A 21,610-nucleotide genomic window follows, 5' to 3' on the forward strand; every position below is an offset into this window, starting at 1 on the left:
GAACTTAAGAACCTCATTTACTTTTAGCATCCTCTGTAGGTAGGTGAAGGAACTGGGCTGTCTTCTCATTTAATGATTAGAGGCGGGGCCATAGTCTATATTCAGTGTACCGTACACCAATTAAAATCTAGTTTATTCTTCACCCTCAGTTAGACATGGTTGCCAGGTAAGACAACTAACATCTGAACAGTTCCATATGTGAGATGTCATTGTGGTTCTTTACTTTCATTGCTTTTCAGTTAACACCTGCTTTTTAATAGATGGTCTTAGGATGACAAAAATGGAAAAACTGTTGGATTCAAGCTCTCCTTCTGTATTAATGTTTAAATAAGTACATTGATAAATACATTTCTTAATCTTGCTGTCTACTGTAGTATGTAGAATTCAGTGGAGTTTTTAAATATGTTTTTAGATGTTAGCTGTCTTGATAGAGGAACATCCTTAAACCAAATAAACCCACAGAATTAAAACAAAGTGTCTAGATTGTTCTGTGCAACTCCCAATTTCTGTCACGCCTGCCAAAAAGCATATAAACATTTAGCTGTTGGTCTCCTAAAACATTTTCTTTTTTATGTGTCTTGAAGAATATTTCTCATTTAACTGTACATACCTGACTTTTTTTTTTTTCCCCTTACAATAAGCTGCATGGAGTGTGTATTGAGAATGGGCAGTTTGAGGTGTGTGTGAGGGAGAAATTACAATGCTTAGAAACAAGCTGAACCCTTATCCGTTGTAGGGATGACAGTGATAAATTTTACCTCCAGCTGTTGCTGCATACTGAGTTTAAAATCCATATTCTGAGTAAGTCCTTAACAATTCATACCAGTTTCTTCCATTTTTTGCAGTCTTAGAAAAGTTACACAAGTAGCTCATGAAAATTACAACAATAAATTAAGCATTCTGATTTTTTCACCATGGCAGTGCTCTGTTAGCAAATGAGGGGTTTTGATGGTAAGATCAGAATTTGTGAGAAAGACAGGTAATTAAACCATCCACACACTTTCATCAGTGGAATTTTTGTCCTATTGCCTCAAATTTAAAGCAGGAATTCAGTTAAAATTGTCACTAACACCTCTTTCTATATGAAACAGGTTGTAATAGGCAGTTGCAGTTTACAGAAAATACATTGAAATTCAGAGCTTGGGTTTTTTTGTATTTTGGCTGTTGGGTTTTGTTTGCCCTCTCCCCAAAAGTTGGAACAAACAGTTCAGAATTATTTCTAAGGTTAAAGACATTCACCACCAGACTTTATTTATTTTAGTAATTGCATATAGTTTGCTTAGCCTTCCAAATTTTGTTTAAGGACTTCAGAGGACTGTGCAGGTTTTCAGTTGCTTTTCCTAACACTCCTCTGGTGAAATAAAACAAGTTCTGTGCTGCTGAATGGGAACTTTCTCCTCTTAAATTCTAGGCAGTAGCAGTAAAAGTGATGGAGAAATCAACCTCTCTGGCTGCAGTCAGATGTTACTGGCTATTACGAGCACCAGATACCTATTTTTAGTCGCCTTAAGTCCATATTTAACTTAATCAAATATCACTTTATTCTTAAGGCTGAAAGGGACTCGATGGACTTTCAAGTCCCTCATACTCTTGACTTTTGGCAGGGAAAATCTCCATGTTTGATGCCATTTCCAACTCTCCAGGGGTCTGTCCTCTTTATTTCATGTGTTAGAAAACCTGGTGTTCAGTAGGAAAATGTAGTCAACCTCATATAATTACAAAAAAAAAACCCAAAAAGCAGCCTTAAAAGTACGTAACAGTATCAGCTTTTAGGTTTTTAACTAAATACTTTTGTGTGTGCATGCTGCATTATAACATCTTCCTGGAAACATCATCAAGTCACTAAATGCCTTGTGTCTGGCTTTTTTTTTTTTACAGTAGAATAGCTTAAATAAGGAGTGAACTGTGATGATTAGGGCACTGCTTTTTGAGGTGAGAGACTCTATTTGAAGTCTTCACTGCAAAGATATTTCCTGTTTCCTGAAAGAGTGCCAATGTCATCTTTTAGACTTTGAGGAGTGAGCCACTTTCAACATCGGAAACGCTTGTCCAGAACTCTGTATCTTGAAGTTTGTGGGTGCCTGATCCTAGCCTTGAAACATGGCAGGAAGTTCATTCATACTTCTCTGTTGTCTCAAGATGTGTCCTGAATTATGATATTTCTTTTTTTTCTCTCCTCAGATGCTAAATTATCCCGTTTTTATAGGGAACTCAAATTTCTACATAGGTGTCTAAAGGTATAGGAGACTAAATATTAGAAATTCAAGGCCTTTATATCTAGTCTTGGAGGATGAAATATGTTTCACCTCTTAAGTAATTTTTCTTTTAGTTTAAAACATGACTCAGGCAAAAAAAAGCCCCTCAGCATATGATTTAGCGGTCATTCAGCTACACTAATAAACCAAGAAGAGAAATCCTGTTTGGTCATTAATTTATAAACATGTCTAACCCTGAGGAGGAGGACTTGGGAGTTTTTATTGATGTAAAGCTCAGTGAGCTGTCAATGCATGCTTGCAGCCCAAGAAGTCAACTGTTCCCTGAGCTGCATCAAAACTAGCATGACCAGTAGGTCATTGGAGGAAATTCTGCCCCTCTGCTCTGCTGTGTTGAGACCCCACCTGCAGTGCTGTGTCCAGTTCTGGGGCCCCCAGGACAGGAATGACATGAAGCTGTTGGAGTGAGTCCAGAAGAGGCCACAAAGATGATGAGGGGCTGCTATGGAAATAGGTTGAGAGTGTTTGGTTTGTTCAGCCTAGAAAAGAGAAGACTCCGGCAAGACCTTATAGCAGCCTTCCAGTATCTAAATGGCTTTAAACTAAGAGGGTAGATTTTGACACAGAGGCTGTGGCTGCCCCTGGATCCCTGGCAGTGTTCAAGGCCAGGTTGGATGGGGCTTTGGGCAGTGTGGCCTATTGGAGAGTGTCCCTGCCCATGGCAGGAGGGTTGGGCTAGGTGATCTTTGAGGTCCCTCCAATCCAGGCCATCCTATGATTTTATGATTCTGATATTTAAGTTCCTTTTAAGGTGTAAGAAATCTGAAGAAAATTGATTAGAAGTTGAGGTTAAAAAGATGATGGTGTAAGAGATCAAAGTGCATGTGTTACGGCACTGAAACATACAAAAAATGTTTGCCTTCCTTATATTGAAGGAAAGAAACTTATTTTATGAAACATGGAAGTTAACAGCCTTAGAAAAAGTAGTTTTACACAAACTTCACAAGAAGTCTAATTTACTGGGAGGATAGATGATAATTGTGTATAAGTACCATTCTATGAGTATAAATTATTAGTCACAGTGAAGGTGATGGAGCACTCGAACAAGTTGCCCAGAGCAATTGGGGAGTCTCCTTCCTTGGAGGTACATGGAAACCTTTGTATTAAATTATAAAGAGAATTTCATTTGTCCAAAGCGAGCTTGTTCTTCATTTGTTCCAATTCTAGTTAAGTCCTCAAGGAGAACATAAGCCAGGTTTCTCTGTTGAAAGCTCAAAAACTGCAGTACTCCCTCAGGCTGGCTGATGGGTCTTTACTGGTGTAGCAGCTTCAGGCAAGCACCAAGCCTTCTGTTCGTGTAATGGAATATGGTATGCTGGCTGAATTGATCTTGGCAGAGCTGCGGGAGTGAAAATGAGTCAAGTCTATGTTTCATGCATGGATTTCAAAAATATTAAATATATTTAATGTATTTAAATTAAAGCCGTTGAGAGATTTTGAGTCAGACTAAAAATCTGCTGAGTTTTGAAGTGTTGCTGGGGAAACTGTAATGTTAATGCAGGATGGCCTCATCTTATACTTTATACTTCATTCTCAAAAACTAGTAAGTAAATGCTTTGATGCCTAATTAATTTATGGGGACATATATCAGACAGCTATTAAAATAGTTGAATTGTTTACATGCATCTTTTTTTATGAATTGTTATTACTTATTACCTCATGTTCCCTGTCTCCAGAGCAAATTAAAAAACAAAACAAAACAAAAAAAAAAATTAAAAAAACCCTACTACTACAAAACTTAAAAATGTTGTCTCTTAACTCCAAGGAGACAGGTTTGAATAACTGAACAAAAAACAGAACATGCAAACTTTTTAATTAAACATTTTTTGTAACATAGTGTTGTGGAGTTGTGCATATATCAAAGTACCGACTTGTGGCGTATGGAAGACACGGACTAGAGTGGGGGCAAGCTTTATTACACACACTACTGCTTAACTACTTTACTCTAAAGGGAGGCTCTGCTTGTTCCCCCAGTGATCACTTGACTTAGGTCTCTAAATAGAACAAAACTAAACACTTCACTTCTCACAGGCTGGTGTTCAAGTTCCCTTCGCTCCCAGATTCATGCATATTTTGCAGTTCCAGATTCTCACTCAACACACACTCCCATGTTCTTTGTTTAACCCTTACTTCTTGGCACATCACCTGGACCAGTCTTGCATATGTTTCCATTCTCTACACCTACTTCAAAACCTTAGTGTACAGAAATTAACTCCAACATTCTTTCCTTTAGCAGCTTGAAAAAACTATTGAAGGAAGGCAGGTGCTGTTTTTTTGATTGCTATTTTCTTTTTAGGGGCTTTTTTAAACCAAAATCTGATGTAATGGTTGTGGCATTTATCAGTTAATAAATCCTTTGAGGGCTTATTAAGCATCCTTGTGATCTTCCTTAGAAACTTCACAGTGATGAAATCACTCCCTTGGGTTGAAGAAGGTCTCAAGCAGCCTTAACTGATTACAGAACATTAATAGTGAAATGGTCAAAGAGGGGTGACTAATTAAAAAATACTGTATCAGTGTTGAAGTGATGTTACTCTTATATCTTCATACTGAAAAAGACAGACTTCAGCATATTTAAAATACGATTTCAGACATGGAAGTGTAGTAGTGGCATTTCTTCAATGAATTTGTGCATGAATTTCAAAAATGCTAAATACATTTAATATATTTTAATTAAAACCATTGAGATATTTTGATTCAGACTAAAAATTAATAAATTTATTACATTTCAACCTTACTCAAATATTTCTTAAAGCGTTACAAACCAGCCTTGAAAGCTAGTATTTTCGGCCTTTAAAAGGTCGTCTTTGGGATCATGAGTCTTATTTTCCCTTTAGTAATCTTAATGTGCAACTAAATAACATATATTTAATGCCACAGCAACCAAATGGGATACTAAAAGAATTAAATGTGTGGATTGCTAGCAAATTCTAAAGAACATACAAAGAATTTGTAGTATCTGTTCCATAGCTGAGCGTTTAATATCTACTGACCATTGTGAAAACACTCCATATGGTTAAGAAAAGAGAAGACAGAAAACCTCATTCTGTTTGTTAGTACTCCTAATGAATTTGGAAATAGCTTTGCTGTTTTAAACCCATTATTTCAAACTGGCAGCTGAAGATATAAAATACATAGTTATAAGCCTTACAGAAAGCAGTGCATTGTGTTTTTGAGAGCTGCTTAGCCTCTTCTAGAGACTGGACTCTAAAGATTTTATTTTTCCAAGTTTTGCATCAAGATTTGATGCTGTATGAAGTAGAAGTTAACATTTGCCTTTCCTTCTTCTGCAGGTAAACTATTTCACATTGACTTTGGCTATATTTTGGGTCGCGACCCAAAGCCTCTACCTCCCCCAATGAAGCTGAATAAGGAGATGGTGGAAGGTATGGGAGGCACGCAGAGTGAACAGTACCAGGAGTTCCGTAAGCAGTGCTACACAGCCTTTCTCCACCTCCGCAGGTAACAATACTGTTTTCATGCTAAAATTTATTAGAGCCACCATAAAGCAAGAGAGGAGTAAATAAATTAGAGAAGTATTTCTGTAGAAAATTGAAAACTTGTTTGATGTCTGAACATAGACACAAGAGTTTGTACACAACAAAGGAATAAGAACATCACAGCATTGGTGTAATATGGCACTTGAATGTAATCGTCCTCCAAGCTTAGGGTCCCCAGTTTTGGTTCTTTAATAAGCTAAGTAGCTTTTCTCATAACTCCTTTGGGATATTAACTCATATCTTGCCTTTTGGATATGTCTTTGCCCTTAAGCAAGTTTTTCCTCTCGTTAGTTACTGTGATCAGTTAACTGTCCTTTTAACTCATAAGTCTTTACTCATTTGCTGCTTTATCCTCCTCTAGTTTAGATTAGTGATGACGAACTTCTTTGGCTGAAGATGACATAGATGAGCTTAGTTGGGTTCAAGTCCTGCAGGACAAAAATTGTCACGACAAGCAGCTAATGAAGTGCGTTGGCAATTTCTGTAGATACCCACAAGTATGACAGCTAAAATCTCTTTAGGCTGTATTTACCTACAAACCAGTAGCTCTCTCCTTTAGAGCTGGAATCAGCCTTATTCTTTTTGCTGTGACTATATCTCTTAGCGTTAACCTTCTCAGCCAGGTAGCTCAGCTTTGTTTTGTCTGACCAGAATGCAGGTAAGCACTCCTGAGTTGTCTAGTGGTTGATTTAGTACACCTTCCATGGACATGAAAGAATTTTGCTTTGATATCAAGATCACACAGTGTAAATCTCCAAACATGTGGAAAGAAATTAATAGGAAAACCATATGTGAAAAGTATGTAGTATGAGAAGTAGGCAATGATTTGAAGTAAAAAATGCTACACATTGTCCTGCCCTTGTTAAAAAGAGAAAGAGGAAGGAGTTGATTTATGAACTGACATTATTAAAGGGTTAAAAGCAGTTCAGCAGCATGAAAAAACAGAGGTGTCTTATCAGCAAACAATTAATGACTTCAGAGGATGATCATGAAGGCTAATATATATTCCATGTTCTAAATTTTGCTTAAAACTCTTTTGTAATACTGCATTTGTTATTTGTGAAAGACTTGAGTTGTTTTTATTGTTTATACTTAGCTGTTTCAGTGTAAAGGTCTGTTGTGTCAGTGAAGGATTATCCATTGCATTAATATATGTAATGGTTTCCTACAAAGATCATCATTAAGTGTGGCATATAGCAGTAATTTGCGTGTAAATCTGAACTGTAAATCAAGATGGTTTCATTTTTAATGTGTGGGGTTGTAGTTGTAATTATAGTCTCTCCAATATTTGTTCAGTTTAATAGGAAAGTATTTTTAAATGGTTCTGGATAAATATCTTCAAGGCTTTCAACAAAGACAGCATAGGATAATATTGCTATTACTGTAACTAATAGTTTAAGCAGATAGATCTAAAAATTACTAAGATTATTTGTTGATTAAAAATAATAATAATTAGAAATGTGATGGCCTAACAGTTCTGTGTGCTGACACATACCTGTTCACAGATACTACTTCTGGCTAAGTAGTGTGAAATCTTAACCTCTGACTGCTAAGAAAAAGCGTAAACTCTTGTTTGCTATCTCTGTCAATCTCTGTTTTGTTCTTTTCTCTTTCTTTCCATGGGCATTAGACAGTTCTACTTACTTCAAGTGCTGTTTCCCAGTGTTTAGGATTACTGGTAGAATAGGTATTGCATAGTGAAAGCAAATAAAAACAATTTAAAAACAGTAAGTGGAAAAATAGTTTTGTTCATTGTTTTAGGTTGGAAGCAATTTGATGTATGATCATTGGCATGTGGGCTTTTTTTGTGGTTTTTTTTCATGTTTGGGCTTTTTGAGGAGTAGGGGAGATGCTCTATTTGAACAACTATAATTGGTCATGTGTGTTCATCAGCAGTGCTGTAATGAAGGAGCAGCCTTTACATTCTGAATGTATTTCAGGGCAAATTGTGACTGGCAGCAGAACTTGCATCCTCATGTGGGCTGTAACAGCCTTTTACACCTTCATTATACACATTGAGCCTATTTAAAGTTGCTCAGGTTGTGTTATCTGTCAGTGTTTTCCTTCCTTCGAGAATTCCCAGTTTACAGAAGAGAATCCAGTATCAATATTTAAAACTTTTTGTTTTTTTTTTTTTTCTCTAGCGTGAAGTTCTAGATTATAAGGATTTCCCCTGTGTTACTCATATGCAAGGTTTGGTTATCGATTTAAGTTGGTAAGCAAGGATTGGGATGTATCAGAGGACAGAAGCCTTAGTTTTGGCTGAGATACTTACTGTGTATGGATGGGAATATCCAGCTGGCTGGACTAGAGTGTTTTTTCCAAGTCTGTTCACAGTAGTATGGTGGACAGAGGAGGTCATACACCTCTGAATGAAAAAAAACCCTAATATAGGCAATGAGTAGAAAGCTGTTGTGGCTGTTGAGAGCTGCCCATTCTTTCAAAAGGTGGTAGCTGGGCAACGCTAGTTCTAGGTAGTCTCCTAAAAAGCTGGGGGTAGAGGGTCAAGAGGGAAGAGCAAAAGTGAAATTGGTTGGGATCAGGCCAGTTTTGCTGGAGTCTGGACTGTGAGGATTTTTTGAGTTAGACCGGGTAAGCAGGGCTTTCATTTGTGACCACACAAAACTCTATACTCTCCTGTCCCATCTTCGTAGTGTAAGCTTGTGGCTTTGAATTTGATAAAAGTGTTGCACTGTCAACAGCCCACGTGTTCAGTTGGTTTAGGACATCCATATGCAAAAGTGTCATGGAATAGTGAAAAAAACTTCATAAAGGAGTGCTTAGGAACAAACATGTATTTGATGAGATACTAAGCACTTAAACACAAAAGTTGCTGTTTTCAGAAAAGATGGCAGCAAGAATTTGAACTTTTGTCTGATGTGGGTTTTTTCTTGCTGTATGTAGCCCGTTCTGTGTAAGAACAGTTATTTTGTTGGATTCCTTAAATTTTTACAGAATGCCCTTGGTTTTAGCAGCTGATGGTCAAACAGTATTGACTGCCAATGTAGATGAGAGTTCATCTATTTTGTAAATTAATTTTTTACTGAGCTTTGAGGACAGCAAAGAATGTATTCATTTAAGAAATATTTAGGGTCAAGTTTAGGTGCTTAATATAAGCTCCTTAAACCCAGAAAAACCCAGCTCCTACTTAGTTCTGTCTGTGGATGGAAGTCAGCCATTCCTTTGTGATGTAGGCAATCACACATGTTATTTGCCTGACAAAAGTGTTTGTTGTTTACTGGTGAGATGCCTAACTGGAGTGTTTCAGTGAAGTGTCTGGTGCTGGGATGGATTTGGGCTGTCAGTTGGGCAGACAGTTTGTGAACATCTTGGCATGTTTGCCGAGGATGTTGCCTATGGGAAGGACGGCAGCCAACTGTCTGCAGTACTGTAGTAGCTTTTTTTTCTTCATTACCTCTTACTGTCTTTTCAAGTCCCAGATTTTTTTAACAGATGTTTCTAAAAATCTAGGAAATGCAATAATGATCCTAGAGTCAGCTAAAAAATCTACTTCAGCCTTCTTTCATCCTTAGACCACCATCAGTTAAAGAAATGTTGTTGTGAGAGTCAGAGGCAAGATCTGCAGAGTATAGCAATCAGCTTTTGCCTAATTTTTGTCTCCTATGACTCCAATACTCCACCTGAAAACAGTTTTTCTTGAGATTTTTTTTTTAAATAATGTTCTTCAGATAATCTTATCCTATTACTTCAAGCACGAAGAACCAAAAGACTTCATTTTGCAGAACAGACCCAGCAATCATGCCTAGACCTTTGAAATGTCTTTTACAAACCTCCACCACTGAAATAACCCCAGTTACCTGTAGTGCTCATCTGTGGGGCTCAAGAGCAAAAGGGACTTTAAGATTCTGGGCTCCTGGGTCAGTCCAAACGGAGAACTAACAATGGAAGCTGCCAGTGACCTAGGAAAACACTTGAGAAGAATATAGCTGTAAGATTTAAGTATGTTTAAAAAGAGATTTGCTTCTTTCAGACAAATTAAAAAAATGTTAAAAACCTGTGCTGTATGTACCTGGCACCAAAGCAACCTAACTGCCAGATTTCTTAGATCTGAAACAAAATGATAGCATAACTTGCTTCATTTCAATCTGCAATGAAAGTAGTTTTGCACATTCTAGCCCCTTGCCTCTACAAGGTGAAGAACAGCTGAAGCAAATTAGACCCCGAAGATTTCAGCTCAGTTTAAGTGTTTGTGTTTATAGAGTATTTAGAAGTATTGGAATGTGTTAGGTGGTGCTGGTTCAAGATAATAATGAAGTGTCAAGAGTTTTTCCTGGAATTGTGCTTTTCTAGAGATACTTTTCTTGTTGAGCAGTATTTATCTTGCAAAATATGTAGCAGTCCTTTTGTGTAGTTAAAAGACTTTGTACTTCTTGCAGTTGTCAGCTTATATATATTCAGCAGCTTGCTAATAAACAAGCTTTGCTTCTAACAATTCATTTTCCATCATAGGTGAAGAGCCTGCTGCTTTTAGGAAAGCACTATTTCAGACTTTAAAAAGTCAGTTATTTACTTTGTCTCTGAAAGGGGACTAGATCTTTTTACAGAGGAAAGGAAGTTCAGTTTATGTTGCACAGCTTGAAAATTGTCCTTTCTAAAAGCAACTTAACAGCTAATTTCCTGCAAGACCAAAATGGTGTTCTTTAAAAGATTTGCAAGTACTTCCCAGCAACGGGTAAAATGGAAAACTATACTCTGCCTTACCTTTTTTAATGGTTACAGATGACATTGTACTTCCTAAGTGTGGCATGCCTACCGATGTTACTGCAGCTTAACTGAGCAACTGCAGACTTTGATTTGGCTAAATCACTTATATTCAGCTTATGGCAAAAGCCTCTGTACCAAGTTGACAAACCATTACTTGTAATTGAGAAGACTTTAGTGGTTTGAATGATAATTTATATAATACTGCTGTATCATTGATAACCTTTTTAATAAAAAAAGTTTTGAATCAACATTCTAGCCCTACTACAGTTAGAAAATGGCACTAAATTTTACAGTAGATGAAATCATAATTTATATTTGATGTTTCTCTGAATAAATGTTCTGAAAACTTCTAGAAAATTTTGAGAAGACCAGAGCAGTCTGTTCGGTTTTGGCAGTTTGATACAGCTCAAGGGTTAAACTTCTGTTGCTATATCAGATATCTTACGTTTTTAACATACATATGTAAAAGTGTTAGGAATGCATCTCCTCTGAAGCATTACCAGTTCACAGTAAGGTAATGATTTTTCATAAATAAAGTTGTCTATAAAATGTCTTTGGTACCATTTACAAAGTCTTTTACCTCGTTTGCTCTTCTGCTTAGGTATTCCAACTTGATCTTGAACTTATTTTCCCTCATGGTGGATGCAAACATTCCAGATATTGCTCTTGAACCTGACAAGACTGTGAAAAAGGTAACTGGGAAAGTTTTTCTTCTCTTTCAGTAGCCTGTCCTCATGTTATAAAATTTTATGTCACTTCTGGTGATTTATTTGTAACTGACCTGAAAGCAACTTCCTGGTGTTCTGTAAGTTTTGAACAATTTCTAGAATCATGGAAGTCAGCAATAGGAAATAATACGTTAGTGATCACTTAGCACATGTGCCCATAAATAAAAATATTATGGTCCATGCAGTAGTGCACACTCCACTCTAGCACTCTGTTCCAAGTGGTATTTTAGCATTCTGGTAAGACCAATGATGTCACCATAGGAAATTTTTGATAAGTGACTATATCATGAAAGATTGTTCTATCTAGTCTATAATCATGGATCATTTTATAAAACCAGTCTGCTGGAGATTTAAAACCAGTAGACTGGTATATCTTCATCACTAAGGAATTTTTGCTTATTGTGAAAACAAACTTTTCTCCCATAATTTTAACATTATCCCTTTGCACCACCTCAAATCATTCAGCTCCATTTGATCTTTCAGCAGTAGTTGATATTAAAAATATGGGATAAATGTTCATCTAGATTTTATTACGCTTAAATTTTAGGCTTTTTATAACCTGATTTAGGGTAAGGGGCTATCTGTTTTCATTCCACAAAAGACTTTGTGGAGCCTGTGTATCGGATGGAAATCAGTTCAGTTTAAATTTTATTCAGGCAATGGATTTTTTTCTAAAGTAGCTTTTTCTTCAATGTTTTCAATAAGCTATGAAACTAAACTTTCAGAACCTTGAATATTTCATCTTCTAATATAATTCTCTTAAAGAAAACAAAATTGTGACACCAAACAAATCTTTCATTTTGCCTGCAAGAAGTTGAGCATTGGTTTCTTGGTTTCAAATTCTTACAAAGTGTACATGGGGCTATTCAGTTTCATTTCCAGGAAGGCTGGGCTAGCCATGGAGTGCTGTACTTTTGTAGTAAAGGTGATGGCCCTACCTCCACTTGTTTTCCTGAGAAGCTGGAAGCTAATTGTTTTCCATATCAATATTTGAACCTCACCTCTGTCCCTAAATGCCCTGCAAAGATTGAATAGGTTACTCATGTAGAACCTGGGAGATAGAGGCTTAAAGGAGAAAACCAAAACAGTTCAATATGTTTATGGGTAAAAAGCTGGACATGACCTAACAATGTGTACTCACAGCCCAGAAGGCCAATCACGTCCTGGGCTACATCAGAAGAATTGTGGCCAGCAGGTTGAGAGAGGTGATTCCACCCCTCTACTCTGTTCTGGTGAGACCCCATCTGGAGTACTGTGTCCAGCTCTGGAGCCCTCAGCACAAGGAAGAGATGGACTTCTTGGAGTGGGTCCAGAGGAGGGTGACAAGGATGGTGAGGAGACTGGAGCATCTCTCCTACAAAGACAGGCTGAGAAAGTTGACCTCGTTCAGCCTGGAGAAGTCTCTGGGGAGACCTTCTAGCAACCTTCCAGTACCTGAAAGGGCACCTACAGGAAAGCTGGGGAAGAACTGCTTGTAAGGATACGTAGTGATGGGACGAGGAACAGTGGTTTTAAACTGGAGCAGTGCAGGTTTAGATTAGACATTAGGAAGAACTTCTTTACTATGAGGGTAGTGAGACAATGGCAGAGGTTGCCCAGAGAGGTGGTGGAGGGCCCATCCCTGGATACATTCAAGGTCAGGCTTGAAGCTCTGAGCAACCTAATCTAGTGAGTTTTCCCTGCTTACTGCAGGAGGGTTGGACTAGATGACCTTTAAAGGTCCCTTCAAACCTAACACATTCTATGATTCTGTTTACGTTTCAATGGAGAGAAACTGGACAAGAGCTATGTATGCCATCTATGTGGATTTCTGTAAGGCCTTAGAAATAGTCACACAGTGATAGGGGTTGGAAGGGACCTCTGGACATACATAGTCTACAACCCCTGCTAAAGCAGGATCATGTTCAGGCGGGTTTTGAGTATCTCCAGAGAAGGAGAGTCCACAGCCTCTCTGGGCAGTCTGTACCAGTGCTCTGTCACACTCAGTGAAGAAGTTATATTGCTGGCTCATGTTCCCCACAATATCCCTCACAACAAATGAGGCTGACAGGAGACCTAATCGCTCACTACAGCTGCCTGAAAGGACAGTGTAGCCATGTGGTTATTTGTCTCTTCAAGTGATGGGACTAAAGGAAAAGTCCAGAGGTTTTGCTGGGGTGGTTTAGATTGGATATTAGGAGAAATTTCTTCACCAAAAGGGCTGTCAGTTACTGGAACAGGATGCCTAGGGAAGTAGTGGAGTCACTATTGCTGGAGGTATTTAAAAGGTATATGTGTGGTACTTGGGTACATGGTTCAGTGGTGGGCTTGGCAGTGCTGGGTTAACAGTTGGTCCTGATGATCTTAAGGGTCTTTTCCAACCTAAGTCACTCTGATTTTAAAAGTATGTTTGCAACACATCTATGATTTTCACCTATATAAAGATGACATTTTTGGTTTTGGCGGCCTATTGGACAAAAAGGAAGAATTTTCAAATTCTTTTTTCTTTGTCAGTTTTTTTTTTTCTGACAGGTAACTTTTGAATTCCTGTTCACTGTTCAAGTTTGGTTCATCTAGTTAAAAAATTTTCCTTTGAATATAGTCCTGGAACTTGTACGAAATGTCATAATGGGATCTCTAAAGAGCAGGTGAACAGAGGACCTTTCCATAAAGCAGTTTTTGACATTATGATGTCAAAATACATACAACTCTGTTCAAAGCTTCTATAACAGTATTTTTTTTTTCTTTAGTTCTCAATTTTTTGTTTTACTTTTGCCTTTAAAAAGGATTGGCAAATCAACCATAAGCAGACCAGGATCAGAATAATCTTAGCCCATTATAGAATGTTAAATAGCTCATGGTTTGCTGGGGTTTTTTTTACAAAATGTGTTAGAAAACTTGTATTGGATACTAAATGCCTATTAGACTGTTTTAAATCAGTTATGAGCTTTGTTAGTACTAATTTAAAAAGGGAACAAGGTGTCTTAACATCTCTTGGGCAGAGTGGCAAGTTTGTTCAGTCATTTAACAAGATAATACTGTACCTTGTAGGAAAATTGAATAAATGCTATCCGCATCTTGATTTTTTTTTTTTTTTCTTTTCTTAAATCCTTAAACAAAAAATCCATATATATTTCAACAGACTCAAATTAGCTAAAGATCAGTTTTGGACTGACCTGTAAAATTAAATTACCTTTGATGTCTGAGGCAAGTCGATACTACTTGTATCACTTTCATGGAAGTGAAATCCCCACAATGGTGAAGATTAAAAAATGTTTCTGTATCTACGAAGGTATCCTGCTTACTAGTACAGGTGTAGGATCAAAGGTAGCGTGTTCCTTGTTGGAGCTGTAGTAATACTCATTCTCTTTGTGTAGACCCCTCGTTTTTGGTTAAGGGGGCTGGTGAGCCAGTGAGGCTCTGTAGTCTCACAGGCATCTGGAGTCCGTTCGCTGAGGTAACAAGATAAAGATAACCTATTGTAATCAGAATACTAGTTTATGATTAAATGGCAAGGAATTGTGCATATTGGAAAAAAAAAAAAGCCCAAAACCAACGTTACTGTATTTAAAGAAAGAAGTGATTACCAAAGAGGGTACTACAGTTACTTTGGCAAACAATTCATATGTCATTGAGATTTTTGGTACTGGAATTTTTCAGTGGGTGCACCTATACTGTTTTTACCAAGTAGGCATGAATTATTCTAAAGATTACTTCTAAAGAAAGATATTTTTTTTCTCTTGAATGGCCACAGTTTTGATTCCTGAGAGCGAAAGCTTTTTGATGTTAGATGGTAGCTCAGGTTCCAATCTAATCTTTAGCTTCACAAAGTGACATAATGCGTCTTCCTCACTTTTCATAGTGAGTTTTATGTCACAGGGAATAGCCTGCTGGTGAAAAATGTGATAAGATGTAAAAACATGCTAGTGAGTAAAGCCACCTTGGAAATATCTTCACTGTTGCCCCTTTCTCAAGTTTCAGAAAGGAATCTACCAAGTGTTTAGAGACAGAATAAAGCTTTAATTTTTATAATCGTACACGTAGTTCTAAATAAAAATAACATTTGCATCTATCATATGATAATGATGGCTAGAGAAAAATAAATTGAACTCAAATAAAGAACACCACTGTCATTTTGTGTGGCTTGATTGCTTGTGCTCTTGTTCCTTCCTGTGGTAATGTGTGTATTATAGCAGGATGCTCTCAAATAAGGCTGAAAAGATAGTCGGAAGTCATCAATCCTTGAACTTTTTGGTGTTTAGATAAATTGGGAAATGTAATAAAATCATAAAAGGAAGTATTACATAGAGCACAACCTCTTTAATGAAGCATTGTATAATATGAATTGTGATTTTTTTAAGAAGAGTTTCAGACTATCATCAAACTTAAAATCTCTCTGAAAGCATACTGTCTGGGTGTCGTTTCTGACCAGTAGTTAGTGCATAAAAATGGAAACAGCAGTTTGTGTCATGTACAGCTTTCTGTAGAAATAAGTATAGATTACACCTGTTTGACATGGTTTATGGCACGGGATGGTTAAGTGGAGCTGGGCATTCTGTCTCTGTCATCTGTGAAGATACTTCCACATAGTTCTTGTTCAAAAAAGAACATGCTACACACAAACTGGGTTTACTTACGAAGGAAAGATGACAATGTGGCTATTTTCTTCCTGTTAGTCTTAAAAGTACCAGAAATTCCCAATGACTTCAAAGCACATACTTAGACCATACCAAAATTTGACAGTATTTGACTGGCTTTGCCTAGCTTTTGTGGTCAGAAAGTCTATCTGTGATGACCTTAATGATGCATTCTCCTATTTAAAATTGGACTGAAAGTGAGTTAATCAGCTTGGCCTGGGGAAAAACCCATCAAACCTCTTAAAGTTTTACATTTATTCTTTGAGAATGCATGGAAAAACATCTTTCAACCAGTTATCCCCACTGTGCATGCCCAGTGTCACTTGATAGATTATCTAGTATCTTCCAATTGCAAGAAAAGCTTGTTTTTGTGGCTCACTTCCTTCACTCCAGCTTTGATCACGGTTTTTCCCCAGAGAAAGTAGTGATTACCCACTAAACAAAATTGTCCCCATCTTCAAATTCTTGGTGTTCTCTTTAAGGGCAAAATGTTTGTCATTTTTTGTCCAATAAGAAGTAGCTGCAGAGCTTGAAATTAGTTGTCTTTTTGATCCTCTAATCTCCTTTTGTCCTCTCCATACTGTTTATAAAGAGAACTGGCCATTTGGTGTGCTTCACTTGGTTCATAATGGTTCATGACACCGTCTCCTAATGCTACCCCTCTGATTAAGGTTTTTCTGTACTGCTTTGGCTGATGAAATGAAATGAAACTGAAATGTAGTGGAAGATTCTTGCTACTCTGCAACTCACTTTCTGAGGCCTCTAAGGTGGCCTTTAAATTTTCCACTCTTTGCTTATTCTTTTCCACTTCTCAGAAAAAGGGCTGGACTGAAACCTCTCTCTGTTGACTTCTCATTGCATAGCTGATAATAAAATAAACATTTTCCCCACACACCTCCCTTTTTCTTCTGCCAGTGCACTTGTGGGTTGTTTTTTTTTTTTTTATTCCCAGTACAGCTGCAACAGTAATTGCTAATTGTTGGGCTTTTTAAAAATTAGTCATTGCTATAAATTTAAGCACTAATGACTAAAATCTAGAGTCAATTATGCAGCCAGTTTTGCGTAAGGAAGAGGTAGACCATCACTCTCACATGTAGCTAATGTATTCAGCATTGTCACCTCCTAACAGAAAAAGCTTTTTATTTTTCTACAGGAAAGCCAGATGGCTTCTATCTGTCCTTCATAGCAAATCTGACCTTTAAATTAGAAAACATCAGGGACCAGTGATTCATTGGCGCACAAAGAACTCGGCAGGCATTAAAGGACAGTGTCCTAATTGACTGAGCTGTGTTTCAGATGCCCATTGATTAAAGAAGGTGCAGCAAAGATGCTGTAACTGTTTCCTTTACAGGCAAGGTTATTGTGAACGTAGATGGCACAAATAACCTGGCTTCCAGCGAGCAGCAGGTAACTGCTGTTGGTGTAAGTAGCACCATTCAGTTTTGATAGTGCCTTTGGGTATACACAGGAAGAGGCTGAATTCAAATGATTCAGCATAGTGAAGAATTTTCTTCCTGTGGAGTGCAACACTGAGTATACCCTGTATGTCTCCAAGTCTGTGCAAACATTGACTAGGCCTCACACACATAAGGAATGAGTGGTATAAATGTTTGGAAGGTAACAAGAAAGGAGAGAAGGCTTTTTTTTTTTTTTTCCTTTTATATTAAAACATAGACTACAATTACTTTTTTCTCCAGGTGTAAAAGCTGAAGCAGAGAAATTATGTGACTTGAGGCACTGAAAGGGTTTTTGAGCAATTTTTTTTGGTCTAAGCTTGAGCTAATTTTGCTGGGTTCTTCATCTGGGCTGTAGTGAAATTCCCTGTGCTCTTTTCCCTTCCTCCATTTTCCCCAGGAGTCAGCCAATGGGGTAATTGCGAGTTGAGTTCACAAGTTTGTGGAAAAGTTAGTGGAAAAGGCTTCTGTTTTGTTGCTTGACGTGCCTTTTCAAGCAATGGATGTCTATCCCTTTTCCCCTGACTGGAAATAAAAGGATTTGTTAAAATGTGTATGTAGGAAACATTTCTGAGATTTATTAATGCAGAGAGGAAATTTACTTTTATAGGAGGAATAAACTCGCTTTTCCTCAGTCAGAGTCTGTTTTCTTGCTGCTTTGGGGTGGCTTATTATTTGATAAAAGTGTCACACTGACATGGAGCTTATTTTGCTAGGCAGAACTTCATCTTTCTGTTCATTTGGGTGATGATGCTGCAGCTGCACACCCATCTTTTCTGTTTATAGAGGGTTGATTTTGCATGTATGTTAATTCATTCCTAAACTAACAAAAAAAGAAAAAAGGAAAAAAGAAAAAAAAGTATGGAATGAACATAAACATCATGACATGAACCAAGTGTGACAACACTCCAGTGGTCCTGTTATTTTATATCAGGCTGTCTTTTGATGATAAGATTTTGGGCAATATGATGAAATTCTGAGCTGGAGCAGTATCATCTTTGCATACTGCAGCAGCTGAAACCCTTATTTTCACGGAAGTTCAATTTAGAGATGTTCACTGGTGTCTTTACCAGCTTCTGTTTAAAAAGAAAGATAAATTACAAAAGCTTGTTTAGAAATTGTGGTTTGTTCAAACGAAAGCCTTGAAAACAAAAGCTATTGTTGGAATAGTCTTTCAAATAAAATTGTTCATGTAAATAGAGCATCTGAGTAGTTTGTGTAGTGAGTTGTTTGTACTGCAAGCAACAGGGAAAGCAAGAAAGTCTTTTGCTGAGAAAGATTAAATGTGATAAGGGTTAGGTCAATATTTTATGCTATTTTCTGCTACAGGTATGTTGGATGCTGACGGCTCATAACAGTTATTGTAAGACAAACCTGTAAAAATAATAATGAAAACCCCACTACATATTATTGTTTACTTTTTTACCTATCAGTTCATTTTTATCTGAGGTTTTAGTAGTAGTCTGGGTGCTTATATCCAATGCATACTATGACCCAGTGAAAAAGGACACAGAAGTTTCACTTAAATTGAAGAAGCTGACTTTGCAGTGATTAATCCCATATTGCAATGATAAAGCTATATAGAAAAATCCAGCAGTGATGCTTAATGTTGCTGGAAGAATAAATACTAGAGCAGCCAGCAGTCTTCAGAATGGCTGGCTTGCAATTAGTCTGAAAACTAAAGGGGATTGAGAGAGGGTTCTCATATGTACATATGATATATTAGCTGAAAATGTACTGATTGTATTACTAACTTCTTCACTAATTATGACAAATATAGCAACAAATGTTCACAGTACAGATTCACATACTGCCCTGAAGTTTATGAAAGTTACCTACAAATGTCCAAAAAGTATCTTAACCTTGAGCCTTAAGTGCCTAATCCATTTTAGGAAACGTTTTAGTGGTGAGAAGATGCTTGGTGTAGTGAGTAAGAAAAATTCCTGAGTTTAAGAGAAGGATAGATATGGCCTGTACTGTAGGTCAGATGTGAGGACCAAGAAAAAATAATCTATATGAATCGGCTCTTCGGCATGAGGGAGAGGAAAGTCTTGTGCTCAAGGAGCAAAAAGCATAAGTGAAAATCTCAGAACTTTGCAGTGAAGTGCATTTATGTGCACTAGCTCTGTTTCAAACATTCTGTGTGATTCAAGGTTTTTTCTGTTCCCGTCATCAGTTCCTCTCCAAGTAATTTGTACATAAATGCTTTTCTCCTTACCCCTATTGCTTCTTATTTATTTTCCCTGAACAGTTCCTTATGTTTTATGGCCTCTTACGCTTTTTATTTTCATTGTCTTTTAAAAAGATCATGATATTGGACAGTAGGTTTCTTATAGACCACACTCCACATTTAACTGGAATATAATAAAGTTTCTAGTCATGTATAGTCATATAGCTGTGAATCCTCTTCTTTTGTGCTTTGTTACTAAAGTATCCGCTCTGCAGAAGGATAGGAAGTGGACAACTCGAAGCCTTAAAGTTTGAGTGTCAGTACCTTCACAAACTCTTGTTCTTTATCCAAACTTTTCATCCTTAAACATTCTAATTCTTTGTGTGTATCAATGTGTGTATGTAGTGCAGGGTTTAAAACTTTTTTTTTTGTAGAAACAGCAAAAGTTTAAACAGATTTATAAGGTATAGTTCTTTAATCTTTGACGAATCTAGTGAGCTAAGCTAGCAAGAATCACTTACATTAAAAGCCAAAGTGAGAACTCTGAGTAAATAATTCAAGTAGGACGGTTTTGATACCTTCATGGTAGACATTTTTCTTAAGTGTGTAGGATGAGTTTCTTCATCAGAATGTGACAACCCTCCCCCAATTACCTTAAAAAAACCCACAAAAAAACCAAAACCCAACCAAAATAACCATGCAGAAATTCTCTCCTCTGCATGAGATGCATCTCCTCTGTAAGAAGCCTTTGGCTTTCAGACTTTATGGTTTACTTTGGAACTCACAGGTTTCAAATAAGAATTACTAATGGTTCTGTTATCGTTACAAGGCCTGTAAGTCAATGTGTGTTAACCTTGTTGAGGCTTTTGCAACTCAAGAGATAATTTGTCATGCTGTGTTTCTTCTCAGCTAGGTTGCAGCACTCATTTTAATTGCAGAGCTGAGAAACTTCCCTGCAAAGTTCTACTTCTTAGCAGCACTTGATTCTGCTGTTAATGGCAATCTGAATTTAAAATCTGACTGTGGGTAAATTTCTTTCCACATGTATCAGTGTGTCATACTGTTCTTGGGAAAGGTGGAAATTGCATTTAAATAGTCATTAACTGTAGAATGAGGTTGCTTCTTAATATCACTTGCTGCAAGACTGTCTGGAAGTTCTTCTATTAACAAATCAGAAGATAGCTGAAGTGCTTGATTACTAGAGTTGTGTGAAAGAGCATTACAGTGACCTTTTTTTCAAATGCAATTAGCAATTTTTTTCTGAATTTTCATTACATCACCTTTGCTACAACGATAAAAAATGCATCTGATAGAAGCCTGTGCCTTTATCTGGGGAGGTATTTAAACTTGTCTGTAATTGTAAGTACATGAATAGTACATTAAATTCAGTTGGATTCTGCGGTGTGCTTCATTAGATGTCACACTTGTAACATGTTTGTGGGAGATAATAAACTTCCTTCTCATCATGTTTGTTAGGAAGATAAGTTTTCTATAATGGTAGCATGAAGAGTCTTCTAAGTCTCTCCCTGGTGTGTCCTGCCTTGAGAGTTTGAACTTCTTTGGCATAACCTTTTCTTTCATGTTGATCAAACTTCTTTTTGAAGGGAAGTTGAGGAAAAACTCAATTTATGCTTACTTCAAAGATACCAGAGCTATAACAGTGTTTTGAGTGAAGCAGCGTTATCTTTCCATACTTGGCAGGATAACAGCTTTTTAGTACAGCACTGAAGAGTACTATTCTGGAATAAATTACCTTTGAAAAGATTGCAGAGTAATAATAAACTGAAATCTCAGAGTATTGTGGTCATGTAAAGAGTGTGGCTGCATATAGAAAGATTACAGAATGGGAATAGAAGGTATTATCATCTCACAAATACAACCTTATTAAGAACATTGTTGAAATAATTTGCCTGGTATTTCTGTCAATGCTTTTAAAAAAAGACTATGGAAAATATTCAGGAAAGGCTTGATTCTGTCTTGCAGTCAGTCTCCTTAGTCGTGTTGAGGAGAAGGTTAACAAGCAACTTGAATCGGTTTATATTTGCCTACACAGGAGAGATTTCTGATGGACAGTTTTTTAATGTAAAAAGCTTTAAGCTCGGTGGTTTGAATGATTGAACAAATTCAGATAGGAAATAAGTTGC

General features: G+C 37.1%; 1 protein-coding gene across 1 annotated transcript in view; it reads left to right on the forward strand.

The window, feature by feature from the left end:
- Positions 1–21,610, forward strand: part of PIK3C3 (phosphatidylinositol 3-kinase catalytic subunit type 3) — a gene marked incomplete at its 5' end in the record, with an annotated part of 75,231 nt that overhangs the window by 43,486 nt on the left and 10,135 nt on the right. Inside the window, 2 exons of the mRNA XM_084278908.1 lie at positions 5,567–5,735; positions 11,100–11,190. Coding sequence (XP_084135034.1) covers positions 5,567–5,735; positions 11,100–11,190 — 260 coding nt within the window. The remainder of the gene's footprint in view (positions 1–5,566; positions 5,736–11,099; positions 11,191–21,610) is intronic.

This window comes from Gallinula chloropus (assembly GCF_964237585.1).
Source record: "Gallinula chloropus genome assembly, chromosome: Z".
Taxonomy (NCBI): Eukaryota; Metazoa; Chordata; class Aves; order Gruiformes; family Rallidae; genus Gallinula; species Gallinula chloropus.